An 18,894-nucleotide genomic window follows, 5' to 3' on the forward strand; every position below is an offset into this window, starting at 1 on the left:
AACAGGAAAATTATTAACTGCCTTGTTTGTAGTTAGACACTATTCACGAGAGACACATACTCGCGTGGCACGAGAGAGTGTGCTCTGGTATAGGAGCAAGCAAAAGGTGGCTTAATTCATTTTGAAATGTAAAATTTCCTTTAATGACATATTTAGCTAATCTCTTTGGCTATGTAATTTTTTTTTCATCTTGCGTTCAATGCCAAAGTCGGATGTAAATGGGATATAGACCAAATAAAATAATCCCATGGAGGAGGTGAGATAAAGGCATATAAGATTTCTAATAAATATAATAGGAAATTTTTTTTCAAATAACAAATTTCTTAAATTAACAAATTAATATTATATTTCAATATAAATATTATTTGAAGTCTAATATAAGAAATTCAAGATAACAAAAATAAAATTTTAATTTTTTAAAAATCTAGTCTTATTTTTATTTATATATTCAAATTTAATTCTATCTTATAATATAAATCCAATATATAAATACATATTTATTACATATTTTAGGTGTTTTAGTATTTTAGGTATATTACTACAATTTTCTATTTAATAAAATTTTATTAGAGAATGATGGAAGGGGAAGAAAGAAATAAAAAAGAAATTAATTAAAAAAGAGGAAAATAAAATACAAATAAAAAGATAAGAGTGTAGGGAGAGATTTTTACCGTCTTCATTTGTAAAATTTGTGATTCATATAAGCGTTTATATCAAATAATATATATAATATGATATGAATATATTTGGCTTTATTATTATATATAACAAAATTCCTTGAATTTCATATCTTATATTATCAAGTCTTATCTTGATTAAAAATGCGGACAATCAAACGTAACTTTGATATACTCTCCAGCATGACCTTTTATAAGCTCTTTTTAGAGGAGTTATTATCTGAGACAAGAAGGAATGTGTGATATGTGTGAATATTGATAATGAGCAATGATCACGTTGGAAGATACAACAAGCGTTGCACATGATGGATCAATAGGAAAATTACTAGTTGCTCCTCCCTTGTTTGTAGTAGGACACTATTGCCGTGAGATATGTTCTTATATGGCACAGGAGAGGGTGCTTAGTTATGGGACCGAGCATGTTGTAGTTTGATTCAGTTTAAAAGTAAAATTTCCTTCACTGGCATATTGAGCTAGTTTCTTCGAGATACTCGTCATGATTCAATTCTTCTTAGAGGAATTATTAAAAAAGACACAAAGGAATGCATGAATACTGACAACATGAGTAAGTTGTGCTGGAAAATGCGTTGATTGTTGCACATGATAAAACAACAGGAAAATTATTAATTGCTTTCGCGTTTTTTGTGATTGGATACTACTCACGTATAGACTTGTGGGTCATAAACGTATTTATCAATCAATTTTTAATAAGTTGAGTTGTTTTATGAGTTAGCTTTATAGTAAATGAGTCATAATTGTGTTTAGAATAGTAAATGCTAAAATAATTTGTGTTAAATGGGCTCACAATTTACTTAAATCACCCCGGCTTTATAGCTCTATTCACTTTCTCTTACCATCACCTGATCCCACGTTCTCTTCTTAATTTAGGTATGAAATCTTCTTAAATTTGGTTGTATTTCATGTAATTGAAATCCAAACCCCTAGAGTGTCAAAACTTGACACATGGGATATTAAGTGCAAAAATTAGAAAGTTACACTTAAATGTCAAAATTCTAAGCAAAATTGATCAGTGAAGTGCTAATGGCAAGAAAATTTGGCCAAAATGCTAATGTGGCATTTTTCTGATGAGACAAGTGCATAACGACATCGTTTTGCACGCTAACATGACTGAAGAAACCGAAAACGACGCCATTTTGCATGTTGACATGGCTTTAAAAAAAATGATGTCGTTTTGCCTTGGTTTAAATTTTAATATAAATATGAATCAAACTAAATTCAAAACTAAAAATATATATTTAATAAAAAAAAAAATTAAATGCAGGCATTGGGCAAGGGTTGTGCAAGCCCCGCCACCGTCACGGAGAAAGGCTAGCGGCGTTGGGGGTAGGGTTGGCCGAGGTCGCCGGGTGGCGGCCAAGGCCTGTGTGCCCTCACCCAGATTTAGGATGAGGGTCGTGGCCCTCCCTTGATCCGGCGAAGGTTGCTAGCCCTCACTTGGTCGGGTCAAGGGCCGCCGCCTTAACCAACCCTACCCTCACTGTCGTTGGCCGACCCTCTCCCCACTTTTGTCGACCCTTTTAGGTGACGATGGCGAGGTGACAGCCATGGTCCTCCCTGTTCTGCCATCCTCCTTTAAAAAAGAATATTTTAGTTTTAAATTTAATTTGATTAATATTTATATTAAAATTCAAATCCGAGGCACACGACATTATTTTGACTCTTCTTTACCGACTCAACCTTTTTGCGAGGCACGTGAGTGAATTATATTAATAAAAAAAATTATCATTTAGGATTTCCGGCCAGGATCACTAGACTTGGTGTTAAGGTATCCTAGTTTTAAAAAAAGTGACACTTAAGTATACATTTTGTAACTTTTGACACTTAATTACCCATGTCCCAAATTTTGACACTTGCATTGTTCTTTGCCGTATGTAATTAAATGAATTTGATTTGGACCATTTTCGTCCTAAACCACTTGTTTGTCGAATCTACTCACGTAAGACACTTGTGGGACTATGGGAGTGTGCTCAAGTACCGGAGCGAGCACGATATGGTTTAATTTAGTTTGAATGAAAACCAAAATAAACCAAATTAAAGTGGGTTTCGAAGAGCGAAGGCGAAACCAAATCAAACTTGCTTTTATTGTGGGATGGAAGCAAATCAAGTCCTATTTATAGTTTGGTTCGACTCGCCGACACGCCGAATTATTTTCTTTTATTCACCAGACTTCCATTATTCACATAATTCACTTAGAGACTTTTAAGATACTCGTTAATACGTGCATTGATAACTTTTTCGAAAAAATATTTTATGACATAAAAGAGTATCCGATTTGCATGAACATTGACAGCAAGGAGTTAATGGACATGTTTGAAAATGCAACAGGTGTTACACGTGACAGAAAAATGGAGAAATTATTAACTGCTTTCAGGCATGGACGCTACTCACGTGAGACATATACTAATTTAATTAGGGGCAAAAGTGTAAAGACTTGGGGTTACTTGAAAATTTATGGAGCATGTTGCAAACCTCACGAGACACGTTCTTATGTAAGTTTAAAGAGTTCAATCCCACTGGGGAGAGCACGGTGTAATAAGTTAGGTTTGAATGACAAAATCGACCTAAACTACGCCTTATAATTTTTTTTTGGGGAAAAAAATATAAAAATGAACTAAGCTAAAGAAAAATATAATTTAGAGTAGAACCAAATAAAAGCATATTTGTTGTTCAGTTTGATTGTCACCATACCAGACCTTCCTCAATTCTCCATGCCAATTTCACAAATTCGGATTCACTTTTTGTGAAATGAAACCCCATACATCTAGTTCAAATCTAATTACAAAAACAACTAAAAATTAGGCATCAATGGATCTTGCTCATTGAGCGGGCTCCCACCAGGTTTCCCAGGCTCGAACCTCCTGAGGTCTTGCCTAGGCTCACCCATCAGGCCACCTTTCTAAAGCTTTTCAGTTAAAAGGATAATTGGAAATGGAAAACAAATTAAAATGGTTTTGTGATACATTGGCTAGAAAGTCGCTCATCCAATCTAGATACTACCATAAAAACTGTTGGTACTCACTCATTGAAATTGCATAAAAATTTGAGATCAAATCAAATCATGAAAAGCAGTAAATCATGGTATGTGAACTATTTTCTTTTAATCAAACACAATTAGATCGCCAACAACGTTTAACTTGGATTGGTTTTTCTTTGTTAAATTTTTTGAATTCTTTCAATAGCTTCTTTTCTCATCCAAGTTACCAAAATAATAGGTCGCCCACGAGACACTCCAGAAGCGGAAGCCAAAGCCAAAGCTGAACGACACGCGCTTTTGGGCAGCCCTCGAGACGAGGAAACGAGCCAGTGATAAGACAACCGACTTTTCAGCCGACTTCTTCCGTACTTATATTAGCCGACAAGCGATAAACCAATCAGGATGTCCTAGAAATTCGCATGTTTCTAGAAGCAGGGTCTAAAAAGTGAAAATGAAAAAAACCGTTTATGTCGCCAAAAATGGTAGACTTTGAAGAATATTTTAACTTATAACACTTATGAAAAATAAATAAACGAAAAATATGAAGTATTTGAAAATATCTTAACTTATATCACTTATGAAAAATAAATAAAATAAAAAATTTCATCATCCACAAAACAATTTTAGACACATATTATTATTGATAAATGAAAATATTTTTCATTAATTAATAATTTGAAGCGATACAAAAATCGTTCTTAAGTAAATAATGTTCGAATAATCATATGGCTAGGTTTTCTATAACTAGTATATAGTGTGTATGACTTTCATTTTTTAGTATAGAAAATATCTCTTTCTTTTTTTTGTGCGATCTTTATTACGTCGTTACCACGAAATGTCGTAAAGTTGTTGTAGCGGAAGCATGCATGTAATCAGGTGCAATTAAGGCGCATGTCCTTCCAATGAGATGGCATGGAGATGGTAAGATTATATATCCCCACATGGTGGGGCAAACTAATTTTAATATTTACCGTTCTCCACACTCCATGAGAAATGTCCAATTTAAATTATAGCAACACGACACTATCCGTAACTCTAATGTCTAAGGTAAGGAAATTCATTACCGTAACACCACCAATGTGTTAATAATTGATATCAAATCACTGATTTATACGAACAACACTTCTTTTGAAATGATTAGGTATAAGTCACGTGAAATCATGAAGCATGAAGAAAGCTTCAACTGGAAAAATGCGTGAGGCTAATAAATTCTTCACGACAAACAAATTTGATGTAAACTCATATCATCCTTATATTCATTAGATTCATCATGTGTGTAGAATGTGGACGATAATAAGGAGGGGGTGAATTGATTATTTTAGGAACCTTAAAAAAATTCACGAATTAGTGATGGACTATATGTAGAAATGCAATAATGCTACGGAAACATATACACTTATTTTACCAAAAAAACTTGAAAGAATCTAAGGGTGCGTTTGGTAATGTTTTCGTTAAAAAATTATTTCATGGAATAGAAATAGAAAAAAAAACTATTTATGTTATGGGAAATAGTTTTTAATAGAAAACGCGTTTGGTAATCGCACAAAATTTTTGTTCTTGGAATAGAAAAGAATAGAAAAATGTTTTGTAAACTTGTATAACTTTTTTTTTGTTTCTTTTAATTTTTTTATTTTCATTTTTATTTTTTTTCATTTTTTATTTTTTCATTTTTCTTCCTTTTGGCTGGTCATTGGCCTTAGCCATGGCCGGTGACCGATTGACGACAGGGCGACGCCTCGCCTAGCCATGGGGAGGCTCGCTAGCCCTTGGTGAGGCTCAGCCTCGCCTTGGTTGGGCGAGCTTGAGCTCGCCGGCCGGCGCGAGGTCGGCCTTGTTGGGGGCCGGCGACACTTTGGCGAGGTCGCCAGCCATGGCCGAGGCTAGCGACCAGCCAAAGAAAAAAGAAGAAGAAAAGAAAGAGAAGGAAAAAATAGGAGAGATAAAAATTGTTTCTTGGAAGTGTTTTTGGGGAACTGGAAACAAGTTTTTATTGTTTCTTGTTTCTGTTCTAAATCTGTTTTCGAGAACAAAAAAATATATTTTTTGTTTCCGGGAACAAAAGTGTAAACAAAGGCGTTTCTATTTTTTTTTATTCCCCGTAACAAAAGAACAGAAATTGTGTTCTAGGAAACAAAAAAGAACACAAACAAACGGGCCTAAGAGATGAAAGAAGTACAAATCAGATTTTCAGTTACCCAGTCTTTCACTTAGCCTACTCCATTCTCCTAGCTCTAACGATTCCAAAATGGCCGCAATCGGCTCCATAATTCTTGAGCCGTAGCGGCCCATACAATGGTGCTACTTCCTAGTCCATGCTTCCATAAATGCATCAATAGACTCTAGCATCTCTCGCAACACTGTATCACTCCTTTTCCATCATTGCAAATATTCAACCTCTTTATAAAGAATAACAATCAGAAATCACTCGACTCTGGAATGAAACCGAATTCCATTCGACCGAGAGAGCGTCGATCATGAACTTCATAAGTGCCACCCACCACTTTGATATGTGCTTTTTTTACTAAGGGCTTCTAAACTTCAAAAGAACCATTGAAATCTTTATCCAGTCACGTACCCATTGGTCCAACCTTCTTTGGTCATTAGAATGCTCTTCTGCTGTGCTTTAAAAGCCATTTTCAAAGTACGAAACTTTGCTTCTAACACTTTACCCGCCATCTCTTCTCCTTATCCAGCAAGTCTGATTTACTCTAGGCTACTTTTGGTGAATTCTGATACTCGAAAACGATTGTAAAACACCAACTTGAGTCCAGTTCGAATCGATAAAAAGTTTGGTGCATGTATGAGATGCATATACAATTGATTGGGGGCTGTTGTTTAAACATGATTTTGAACGAGATTGTTTCCTTATTGTCCCATACAACTAAGTAGCACCAATACTGACACGCGATATGCGACACAATACGATACGATACCCGACACATCGTTTCTCAAAAATAAATAATTCCAACACGTTGTGATACATTATATATTAAATGTAAATTTTTATATATACATGATAAATTATCATTTTTATGATTATTTTAATTAAATTAATTTGATTCAAATTCACAAATAAATAATAATAAAAAAAGCTTAAAATGAATTTACACAAAAAAATTAATCCACCATTTGTTAATGTTATTTGTTGTTTTAACTTGACAAAAAACAAGCAATTCGCACTTTGCACTCGCATGCCAGTGTCGGAAGAAAAGAGAAAAAAATAAACTTGGGTGATAAATCTGTGTCATGGGAAGTGAGAATCGGAAGAAAAGAAAATATTAGGTCCTTTTCTTCTCCTTTATTATTTTACGTATTTATATTTTGACCCATTATTTATTAAAAAATTAAAATTGACTCTATATGTGTTGAAATTCCGAATTTGCATGTCAGAATTCCGGACTCGAGCATTAAAGGGTATTAAGAAAGTTGACTAGATATCAGATTTTCCGATATGTGTTGATCGAGTGTTGAACATGTATTGGAATGCCCAACACAACATGAAAACTTTCAGATATTTACCTTTACCAAAAAAAAAAACATGAAAACTTTCAGAGAATATTAATGCTCCGTAGCGTACAAATAGTACTTACCTTTAACAATTGGGCACAATGAAAACGTGTGCAAAATATTTGTTGGATCTAAGATTTGCAAAAACTCTTTCAATCTAATCATGTCTGATCGCTTCGATTCTCGTTGGCCATATGATTTGCCAAATTTCTAGGCCTAGTCGTTAAGGAAAAATTTCTTAATCAATCATAAATCTATTATATGAATGCCAATTCAGTTTAAAACTTTTCGATTTTGCTAACTTAGTTCTAAAATTTTACGTGCCGGCCGTCCTACGTGGCTGTTGACTATTTTGGACATTGCAAGCCCAATTAGAGGAGGACCTCGAAGGTCCGGCCGAGCAAAAGTCCCGTGAAACTCATTGAATGCTTCGAGAAATCCACGCATTTATTTCGTTTCCTCTCCATCCTCGTGATTCCTATAACTAGCTCACTTCAATGTCCGCACCAACCTTATTCAATCTCATCCTCCCATTCCTCCTTATAACAAAACCCCGCACACACGCAGTTCCATCAAAGATCACTCTCTCCTCCTTTATTCCTTCCTCCTTCCCCATTAAGATGAAACTCCATCTTTTCCTCCCAATCCTCCTCTTTTTGTCTAGCGCCTCTCGCCGCGCCCTTCACCGTGATCCCCTCGGACTCCGGCCTCGTCGACACCCCACAGAACGGGCCGAAGAATGGGGCCCGGACCGACCCCCGGGAGCAGGAGGCCGTGTACGACGTCATGCGCGCCACGGGGAACGAGTGGGCCGCGGCATCGTAGACGTGTGCCGGGGCCGGTGGCACGGCATCGAGTGCATGCCCGACAAGCATGGTGTGTACCATGTCGTGTCGCTCTCGTTCGGGGAACTGTCGGATGACACCGCGTTCCCGACCTGCGACCCAGCCTGGTCCTACATCTCACCGGCCGTGACCAGGCTGCCTCACCTCAGGACCTTGTTCTTTTACCGCTGCTTCAGCTACAATCCTCAGCCGATCCCGGCATTCCTGGGCAAACTTGGCTCCACATTGCAAACTTTGGTGCTCAGGGAAAATGGGCATGTGGGTCCAATTCCTATTGAAATTGGGAACTTGACCCGCTTGAGGGTCCTTGATCTCCACAAGAACGACCTCAATGGTTCGATACCGGGTTCTCTGGGTCGGGTTGCCGGTTTAAGGTCGCTCGATTTGAGCGGAAATAAACTGACCGGGTCGATACCGGGCTTCGGCTTCCCGTCCTTGAGTGTGCTGGACCTGAACCAGAACCTCTTAACCGGTCTGATCCCGCCGTCCCTAGGAACATTCCTCTCGTTGATCAAAATCGACCTCAGCCACAATCACCTCACCGGTCCTATCCCCGAGTCGATCAACCGTCTCCGAGACCTCATTTTGTTGGACCTGAGCTACAATGGCCTTTCGGGTCCATTCCCGAGTCGCTCAAGGACATGACTTCTCTCGAAGCACTCGTGCTGAAAGGAAACCCGATGGAATCCGTAACCATACCGGATGACGCCTTCGCTGGTATGAACGTTCTAACGATTCTAGTACTATCAGACATGAACCTGCACGGACCGATCCCCGAATCGCTAGGCCGGTTGCCGAGCCTGCGCGTGCTCCACCTTGACCGGAACCGCCTGAGTGGCTCGATACCGGAGAGCTTTTGGAACTTGAGGAGCATCGCGGAGCTGAGGCTGAACGACAACCAACTGACGGGTCCGATCCCATTTGGGAAGGAGACGGTCTGGAGGATGAAGAGGAAACTGAGGCTCTACAACAACTCAGGACTCTGCTACGATGCGGGCGGCGGCTTCGAAGATGGTTCGGGCTCTTCTCATGATTTGGGCATCGGCTTGTGCGATGCCGCCGCAGCAAGAAGCGGGTCCGCAAGAACCGTGCGACACACGTCCGAAGGAAACGATGCCGATGGGGACATGACAAGAACAGCTCAAGCGTCATCGTCTGTCGGAGCCCACCGTCGTTCTCTTCTGGTTTTGCCTCCGATTTTGATAGCTTCGATCGTAGTTATCCCACTTTTCTCGTAAAAAAGTCTTTTAGGCCTGTATAATACATCGTCATACTATTTTTAATTGTTTTATGAAGGCGAAGACTGTTGACTTTTTCCTCGAGAAGTAGCATCTACGAACAATAGAGTCTTCAATTTCGAATTTTGGTCTCCGATATGACAATAAAAATCATATGAGATTTTTCTTTTCAATACTCTCTGAAATATCACAATGCAGTAATCCTAGACCGATGATATTCACCCTCCTGCCGTACCATCTTAGTCTCGTTTTCGACTCAGTCCTATCGAGCAACTTGTAAACGAGTACCCTTATCCCGGTATACATTATGCACATTGAAAAGACGTAATACATTCCAAAAGCACTACTGAGATCTGCATTTCCAGGGGATAAAGAAAAGTTGGGCTTATGAAGAGGCTTTATCTACAATACAAAGGAAAGTTTAAGATAGGTCCAATTGTGGGTCTGCACCAGCAGCTTTGCCTTTGCTTCTTGGAGAATCATGCCCCAAATTGGGCCTACCTCAGCACAATTATGGGCCCTGCAAAAGCGTGAATTCGGTAGCATTCCTCTTCTTCAAAACAAAAAGAAAACAACTAAATAAGGACATCCGCTTTGAATAGAATTTTGTTTTTTCAGAGGCTGCTGATCTTTGTCTTTGTGTGGCAGCTGTAAAAAGAATGATAAACCCAGAAACCAAATTGAAGACAATCTTCAAATTCACTACTTTCCCGGTAGTAAAAGCTAACTCAACAGTTGAAATAAAGACAAAGGCCAAATGAGCGAAAAAGAGAAGGAAGAAATGTACTAGCATGTCTGAATTTCACAGTTTTTTTTGTCTTGTCTTTCAAATTTGGTAAAGACATCGAGAGTAGCACAATAGAATGATTTAGAAGCAGTTTTTGTCTTGTAGGAATTAGAAACTTATAATATATTTGCACTCTTCTCTGACATCAATCATTGGTAGGCATACCAGCCCAGAGAATTTGGAGCCTTATGCAATGAGCGGTGGGGCATCCAAGTAGGCCATCAACTTGCTGCTCTTGAAATCCAAGATAAGAAACTTTCTTTAAAGACAAAAAAGGACGGGAAAATATTACACGATTTAGAGATCGACAAATGCCCAATTTAAACAAATCCCTAGTCGAAAACTATAATTTCCATGAACTGAAAAATCAAACCTAAATCCCTGAACCCTAATTCCTACCGACTTAATTAGCGAGCTTTGCAATGCGTTGGAAGTTGGTCTTAAATATTCGTCTAATCTACGTTACGGCGATCACACTCTTTGTCATTTTCATGTACTTTCAGAGAGATGTGATCGAATCTCGTTACCCACCTCCCACTCCCAACGTCCTTATTATTCACCTGTCACTTGCGATGAGGAATGAGAAGCATTTATAAACCAGAGAGAACCAGACAAAGTCGAGCAATGCATGCATGCCTTATTCTGGAAAAACATACCAACATTCAACATTTCGTCATTGCTTTATCATGTTAACAAAAGAAAAGGAGCCCTTGTTTTGATATTTCTAGGCAGGTAATGGCAACAAAAATAATAGATATTTGTACGCAAAAATAGCTCATCTTTACAAATCCTCTGTACTAAGGAAATATATTGATGGGATTTATATAAAGATTAAATTGTCAACAGGTGCCCCAATCGCTATAATTAATAATTGGGATATCAAAATATGTCTTTATTATAGCTAGTGTGTGTCTTTTGGGAATACCTGTTAACAATATCTTTTATGTATAGTTCTTGAATTTCCAATCATTTGCCATACGGACCTATTCAGCTCTTCTTCATTGTTGGTAGGTTTCTTTATATGTGGCGTCTGGAAAGAAAATGACTCGATGATTATCTTTTTGCCAAAACTAGAAGTCAAAATGTTATTCAATAGGATCTTCTCCAACCAAATGGCCCTTTATACAGGATCTTCTCCAACCAAGATATATACCACTCCGGTATCTCCCGACTAGCGACGATTGCTGAAGGATTTACCACGCCCATGGGCTGGTACGTGATCAACATCTTGGCCAATTGGTGGAATCCCCTCCCGGTGTTTAACCAAGAAGATGATCGCTTTCATTGGCTGCCCCACCCCTCTGGTCGTTTTTCCTCCGCCTCTACTTGGGAGTTGATTCGGCCAAAGGGCAATGCTGCCACTTGGGCCTCCTTTATTTGGAGCACTTCCTTGCCCCCAAGATATCAAACTCATCTTTGGCTTATTACTTGCAATCGACTGCCAACTCAGGTGTTGCTTATCTCTCATGGTAGAATTTTGCCTACCAATTGCCCCCTTTGCTCGTGTAGACCGGATTATGTGGATCACTTGTTCTTTGCTTGTCACATTTCGAGTACCCTTGTTTCTTTTTGGGCAGCAAAATTTAACCTTGTTTGGCAAAACAAGCAGTGGATGGAGAATCTTGTATGGGCATCCAAGCGGTTTGTGGGTAAAAGCTTTTATCAAACTATGGCTCACTTTAGTTTTGGTGCGATGTGCTACATCATATGGAAAGAGCGTAACAATGTGCTTTTTCGCAATCAAACATTTTTTCTTCCGGCAATGAAGATGCACCTCCAGAAGGTGATTAAAGATAAAGCTATGACGTTTAAGCATGTTGTTGACATTCCAAAGAATAAAAGACTTCAACAGAGCTGGGATCTTCATCCTTCTATCTTTGATTGATGGCAGTTCTTTAGTTTGTTTTTAGTCTTCCTTTCTTTCTTTTCGTCGTTTGTTATGTTTGTTGGGAACCACGGTACCCCTACACTTGCTTAGACTATTGTCTTCTTGAGTGTCTATTTTTTGTTGGTGCCAGGCCTCCGCCCCTTGTATTCTTCTTCGCAAAATCTATACTATACTTACCTTTACCAAAAAAAAAAAAGTTATTTAATAGGGATCTCATAAAAATTTCTTTAGAGGAATGGGCCAAGCTGAGTACGTTCTCTAGAACAATAGCTAAGAGCCATAATGCTACCACATGGATTGGGTACCTACATGCTTACACTCACAATTTTGATAGCTACACTAATAATTTGAAAGAGATCTCTATGCAAAAAAGATGAACTTGTAATGGACTTCAAAGGAAGGATATGGTTGTAATGTATAAAGTAGGGAGAAAGGTTTAAGTAATTATATCATCTCCTCTTTTCTATATCACAAAAAATAAAAAGGAAGAGATCTTACTTTAAGGAGCACGAACGTCCAATGCAAAAGAAAGAAAGAAAAGTCATTGAATTAAGAAAAACATGTCCCTTCAGTGAAATATTTGCTTAATTTGAATTGAGTGGTTTAATTAATCGCATCAACTGAATATTAATCAATACCCCTATCCACATTTGTCCCTTCCAACGTCCGTTCAATCGATTTATTTAAAAATGAATTGAAGCAAAATGCCCCACGCAATTCAATGGAATTTTTTGTCGGTCCCAATCTCCAGCAAAGCATTCATTATCTTGCCTCACCAATTTATCTGTGCAATTAACAAATTAAATTTTTTCATTATATTTTTCAGGCACGTTTCTCCAGTGAATTTTTTTTTCCTTCTTTTGATATTTTAATTGGGGAATTGCTTCCCCAACTGGAACGGTCGAGTATTTTTATTACTAATTTATATTAATCCAATCACTCATCTCATTGAAATACTCAAGGCTTTGGAACAACATTTTAGGATTCGGACCAAGTCGACTGCAGGTGATACCGTTTGGATTAAACTAAGTTATTCCTTGATAATAGACATTGTCAAAAAAAAAAAAAAAAATTATAGAAAAAAAAAAATGCTAATTTGGTTCCTAGAAATGGGGAAGTGAGTGTGGCCAATCAAGAAGCACATGGCCCAATAAGATACCTGCTCTGTCCTCCATGGGTTTTTAAAATTTTACTTTCTTTAAAAACTTTTTAGTGTGGTTTGGAAGACCAACTCTAGCCAATCAAATGAGAGAATTTAAATAATGAAGTTAGGATTTCTTTTTTTCCCTCACATTGGCAATAAGACAAATTAGCATCTTGGACCATGTAGAAAGTGAATTTGTACATGAAAATCCTTGATGCCGTTCAATGTAAGTCGTAGACGGATTATCTCGTGAAAAAGGATTATAAGTAACTTTTCCTTTTTATAAGCGGAGCAATCATGTGATGTTCGAGCTAATTTACTACAAATTAATAGTTGGAATGAGAATCAAAAGTGTATTTCATGTTTTATAAGGTGCAAAATCTTAGTTATTTTACTATTCAACTAAACCCTTGAAGTTTAATATAGAGAGACAATGTTTCTCAAATCCCAATAATCATATTCGCAGGGCTAAATCTCTAAAATTCTGCATGTAATATCATCACTTTTTTGGTATAAAAAAGACACTAAGCATGTGAAGACCACTCTAACCTAGGAATTTACTGCTATCCCACATATCCAATAATGAATTTAGCTTTTGACCGACCTAAAAAAATTAGGAAATCAGAATTGAGTATAAACTGTATAAATCTAATTCATTGAATATGTGGTGCTAAATATGACCTTAAAACTATTTCATATGACGTTAAACACATAAGGTATTCCCCTCTCTTGGAAAAGATAAAAACATGAGGGAATTGGGGGAGGGGGACAAAGTCTACGGACACTAGAGGTGTACAAAGGAATCGGAAATTACCTGAAACTGGATTCGACAAGCCCGGAATTAGCGATTCCTATGAGATTCGGTTCGATTCTTGGTACCAATTTACTAGAATCAATGAATATCAATTCGGTTTTCAATTCGAGTGTAGAACCGTCTACCCACCCACCTACACCGAGACAGTATATATATAAAGAAATTCCAACTCAATTATTTAATTATTTTGTAATTTTTCGACCAATATATATGTATATATATTTGTAGTATTGGACATTTTTGACTAATTTTGTCTATTGGATGCGTAATAGGATCAACCCAAATACTTTTATTTATTTTAATAATCCATTTACTTACTTTCATAGTCAAAACAAAATAAACAAACAAAAATGATGGAGGAGACTGATCGGAGATGTCCATAAATGTTGCAATGCTTTATCGTCATGATATGAAATTAAGAGCCAATAGCTTGTTTTAGAGCATAATTAGGTTTTCCTTAGCCATCCCCATAATTAAGTCATGTTGATGTTGAAAAAAGATGGATAAAATGTCTAAAGACTTTTGTGGAGATTAGGATTTCTAATGTAGAGTCTAATTCTTTACATGTTTCCAGAGTTGGGAAATTCTAAGAGGACCACACCATGATCTTTGGAGAAATTAAGCTCTTCGCTAATGAGTGTCATTGATTTGTTTCACTCTATAGCTTTTAATCCTTAATCAAAATATGTGGCTGACCATTCAACCCGAATTCAAAGTTGAACAAGCTTTTAGTGCTCTATGTAGATATTAAGTTCATCATGATATTAATTGATTGATGCAATTCTGTAGAAATTAGGTTCATCATGAAAGTAGGTTCCAATTTTTTAAAACCGATCCTTAATGGGCAGTTTTCAATTCCAAAGTGAGAACCGTCACCTGGATCATTCTCACCCTTAACAAGCATTGGCACATGAAAATAAAAACACGATCTAGAAGCTTGCCACGTCAGTGGACAAATGCAGACGGCTCTTGTTTGATGGGAAACAACCTTGATTTGGTGAGACTACTCTATAAAGGAGCCCCTGGTCTATTTATAAAATGTATCAATCTAATTAATTGAATATGAAATTGTATAGACAGATAAACAAATCAATCAATCACGGGGGTATTGTACTTCATTTATCCCAAAACTATATCGGGACATATAAATTCGAAACACCCTCGATATGATTTAACAATCTTTATTTTAAAATTCTCGTGACAATGCTGTGAAAGAGACTGTGCCCTAACGAAAATCTCATCAAAGAAAGGGAAAAATAAAATAAAATTCAACAAACGAACCGAACATTAAACTTGCTTTCATGTCATTTGAATAATTTGCAAAACAGGTACAGATGTGATTAAAAATTAAGAAATGGTCCCCTGCGTGGGGGCCCAGCTGGGGCGAATTTGAAAATTGAAACCAGCTAGACCCGACAAAAACCAAACTCTAGAGAGAGAGAGAGAGAGGAAGAGAGAGAAGGGAGACTTGGCTCACACACTTCCTTTCTTCTCCAGCGAGACAGCAGCGCCTGCGCGACATTCGCTTGTGTCTGCTTTTTCCGAGGAAAGCAAGGAGGGGAGGACGGGCAAATGTTGAGTGCAGTTGCTTCGCTTTCGAGAGTCTCACGTTTGGCATCTCTTCTTCGGTTGCGGTTGCGGTTGCTTCGCTCTTTCTCTCTCCTCCGCTGACCTGGCCTCCCGTTTCTAGAGAGAGACACGGCAGGGAGGAAGGAAGGAAGGAAGGGGGGACCCGTTACGAGCTGTAGCCGGGCTCGGGGCGGAGGTGGAAGGTGAAAGGGAAGTGGGTTTTGATTGGTGGGGCGGGTGCGGAAATGGCGTTTTGCCCCATGTTCTGTTGCGGGAAGGGACTGGATCGGTGAGTTCGCCTCGCTCTCTTTTTCCTGTACTAGATTGTTGTTATGCTGGTCCCGGAACTGGCTGGTCGTGTGATTTCTGGGTCGTTTGCTTCATCTGTTGGGTGGGTTTTGAAGTGGATGAGTCGTGGTCCGTCTGGATTTTCCTTTTTGCCCGAGTCAAATGTGATCTGGGAGGGTTCGGATTCTTGATCCGATTCGGATTTCGCGGATTTTTACATGGGCGTTTGAGAAAAGTTCTGTTTTGATGCTCTCTCTAGTGTCTAGTTACTGGTATAAGGTGGAGATGGCAAATTTTTTTTCTTTTTGATTGGAGAGGACCATGGACAGAGACAAATTGAGCTCAACAGCCATTGGTTGACTTGATTGAAACAAAAAGGAACTCGTGTACCGATGTCCCATTTTCATGTTGATGTCTTTATTTTTCTGGAGAGGTGCCTTTCTGTACTTTTTCTTCTGGGTTTCTATAGTAGCGTAATGATGGTATGACGTGCGAGTTGAATCGCAGAAATCAACGGGGCAAGAAGCAGCCGGCGTGGAGGATATTCTCATTGAAGGAATTACATTCAGCTACGAATAATTTTAATTACGATAATAAGCTCGGAGAAGGTGGTTTTGGCAGCGTTTACTGGGGACAGTTATGGGATGGATCTCAAGTAAGAGAGAATTGCTTCATTATAATTCGTTGTGATTATTTTGATTTTATATTGGTATTTGGTTATGCCTATTTATCCTTGGATTCCTTGCAATGAAAAATTCAAAATTACGAGGCACCAAATCTCTTGCTCAGTAGAAAAACATTGTTTAGTGCACCGTTCTGAATGAAGCTTTCCCAAAGTAATTAATCTTGACCAGTGAAGTCCTGTACATTTTGACTTTTGTCTAGGATGTGGAACTAGATGAAGTACTGCAACGTTGGTAGAGTCTGAGTTATAATGTATGATAGTTTTGGCCACTTATGAAGTGTGGTGTAATTGAACTCCTCTCTTTGGATAGGGCTCTTGGTGGTGATTGAATCTGGCTAAGATGACTAGGGAGAAGGGGCACTATGCAGTTCTCTTAGATTTAACTCCAAAGATCTCCACATTTCTAGGATGTGATTAATTTTTTTGGACTTTGCTAGTATGACATCCTGACCAATGGTCAACTGAAATCAGAGTTTTCCATAAAAGGTTTCCTCAACATTGGAAAGATTATGAAGCATGTAAAAATTGCACAATCTTTGAGAGGGAGGGTATGGACCCTTTAGTAGCCCTCTTCTCTGATTTACCTTGTCCTCCTCCTCCTCCTCCTCCTTCTAGTGACGTTGACAGCTTGTGCCTATGGCGAAGCTTTTTTCAGTGTGCTTGTTCAATCACCATCAAAAGAGATCCTCCTTTTGTGTTCAGACATGACAATGGATCTCAAGACTTTGCACCCGTGTTTTACTCCAAATTTTAATATTTTGTGGAGTAGCTTCTATACTTAAAGTGAAATATTTGCAGATTGCGGTGAAAAGGCTGAAGGTCTGGAGCGACAAAGCAGAAATGGAATTTGCTGTTGAGGTTGAGATACTGGCAAGAGTACGGCATGGCAATTTGCTTAGCCTTCGTGGCTATTGCGCAGAAGGGCAAGAGCGTCTGATTGTATATGATTACATGCCAAATTTAAGCTTACTCTCCCACCTGCATGGGCAGCACTCGTCAGAATGCCTTCTTGACTGGAACAGGCGGATGAATATTGCAATAGGTTCTGCGGAGGGAATTGCGTAAGCTTTGAACAACCCTGCCTGTCTTTTTTTGTTTTATTTAAACCGTTATGAGGGGGTCGAGTGAGCACTTTGGCTCTATAATTAAGCTAAACTACCGATGTATGTTTCACCACATGCTTTCTTTTTGTAAGATGGTTCTGCTTTTGACTATCTCAAAGATCTACATGAAGTTTTATAGTTCGAGTCAAAGATGATCAAGTCCCGTAGTTCGAGAGTAGACTCTTTTTCTAGCTATGGCTCTGTATAGAGGTGTCATTAATTGCTTATTCTTTTCTTTGTCAATCTAGGTATCTTCACCACCATGCAATCCCACATATCATTCATCGGGACATCAAAGCCAGCAATGTTTTGCTGGATTCTGATTTCAAGGCCCGAGTTGCTGATTTTGGTTTTGCAAAGTTCATTCCTGATGGCGCGACGCATGTAACAACAAGAGTTAAGGGTACTCTTGGCTACTTGGCCCCGGAATATGCTATGCTAGGGAAGGCATCGGAGAGCTGTGATGTGTATAGTTTTGGAATCCTATTGCTTGAGCTTGCCAGTGGGAAGAAACCCCTTGAGAAACTGAATGCCACTACAAAGCGTACGATCACTGACTGGGCTTTACCACTGGCCTGTGAACAGAAGTTCAGCGACCTGGCAGATCCAAGGATTAATGGAAATTACGTGGAGGAAGAGCTTAAGCGAGTTGTGTTGGTTGCTCTAATATGTGCTCAGAGCCAGCCAGAGAAGAGACCCACCATGCTCGAGGTGTTGGAGCTTCTGAAGGGTGAAGCCAAAGATAAAGTAGCCGAACTAGAAAATCATGAGCTCTTTAATGGACCAAAGGCTGGAGAGTATAATGATGGGTTATCGGTCGCTGAAGACAGTTCAGACTTCATCTCAGAAGATAAAGACAAGAACAAGGAGGTCAAGGAGGAGATTACAGCAGAAAATACACATCCTAATGAGTGAAGGTATTCGGCCTGAGAAGCTGTGTATTGAAAATTGAACCTCTATTGCTTGAGACTTAAACTGATGCAGGGTGACACTGGCTGTGTTATTATTAGATCTGCCAGGAAAGACGCTGCTCAGTGGATCTGATAGATTGGTTTTGAGTGGTTTGACATTTGTGTTTACCATTTTCCTCTGCAATGTCCTTGTTTTTTCAGTTCTTTGAATGATATTGTCTGCTCATCATGTGGGTTAGGGGAATTCCAGGTTACTGTAGAAAAACTAGAACAACAGGTTGCTTTATTGATTGTCACCCCGTGTTTGTTGTGTATTCAATCTCTTCTTCCATCATTGGGAAACTCAGATACATGGAACAGCGTTGTTAAGGTTCTTATGTTTGTTTGGCAGGCTAGCTTTTTGGCTGATCTGCTTCGAGATAAATCTGTTTTGTGCTACTGAC

The 18,894-nt window shown here is 38.6% G+C and overlaps 2 protein-coding genes across 2 annotated transcripts; both read left to right on the forward strand.

Moving 5' to 3' along the window:
- Window positions 1–7,839: 7,839 nt before the first annotated feature.
- LOC104423182 (protein TOO MANY MOUTHS) lies at window positions 7,840–9,341 on the forward strand (the record flags this gene model as incomplete). The annotated part of the gene is given in 3 exon segments (XM_010035667.3): window positions 7,840–7,993; window positions 7,996–8,643; window positions 8,646–9,341. Coding segments are annotated over 3 exon segments (1,419 nt in total), but the record flags the coding sequence as incomplete, so codon positions are not given.
- Window positions 9,342–15,327: 5,986 nt separating this feature from the next.
- Window positions 15,328–18,889, forward strand: LOC104423183 (PTI1-like tyrosine-protein kinase At3g15890). Its single transcript, XM_010035668.3, has 4 exons — window positions 15,328–15,753; window positions 16,260–16,407; window positions 17,236–17,498; window positions 17,789–18,889. Exons 1-4 carry the CDS (start codon window positions 15,710–15,712, stop codon window positions 18,453–18,455), a joined length of 1,122 nt encoding a protein of 373 aa, XP_010033970.2. The 5' UTR covers window positions 15,328–15,709; the 3' UTR covers window positions 18,456–18,889.
- Window positions 18,890–18,894: the final 5 nt, after the last annotated feature.

This window comes from Eucalyptus grandis, chromosome 10 (genome assembly GCF_016545825.1).
Source record: "Eucalyptus grandis isolate ANBG69807.140 chromosome 10, ASM1654582v1, whole genome shotgun sequence".
Classification (NCBI taxonomy): domain Eukaryota; kingdom Viridiplantae; phylum Streptophyta; class Magnoliopsida; order Myrtales; family Myrtaceae; genus Eucalyptus; species Eucalyptus grandis.

Bases quoted from the DNA above. Each gene is read 5' to 3' on its own strand.
- LOC104423183 (XM_010035668.3), top strand. From the start codon at position 15,710: ATGGCGTTTTGCCCCATGTTCTGTTGCGGGAAGGGACTGGATCG. The intron at 15,754-16,259 runs GTGAGTTCGCCT...GTTGAATCGCAG, and splicing joins TGCGGGAAGGGACTGGATCG to AAATCAACGGGGCAAGAAGC. The intron at 17,499-17,788 runs GTAAGCTTTGAA...TTGTCAATCTAG, and splicing joins GGTTCTGCGGAGGGAATTGC to GTATCTTCACCACCATGCAA.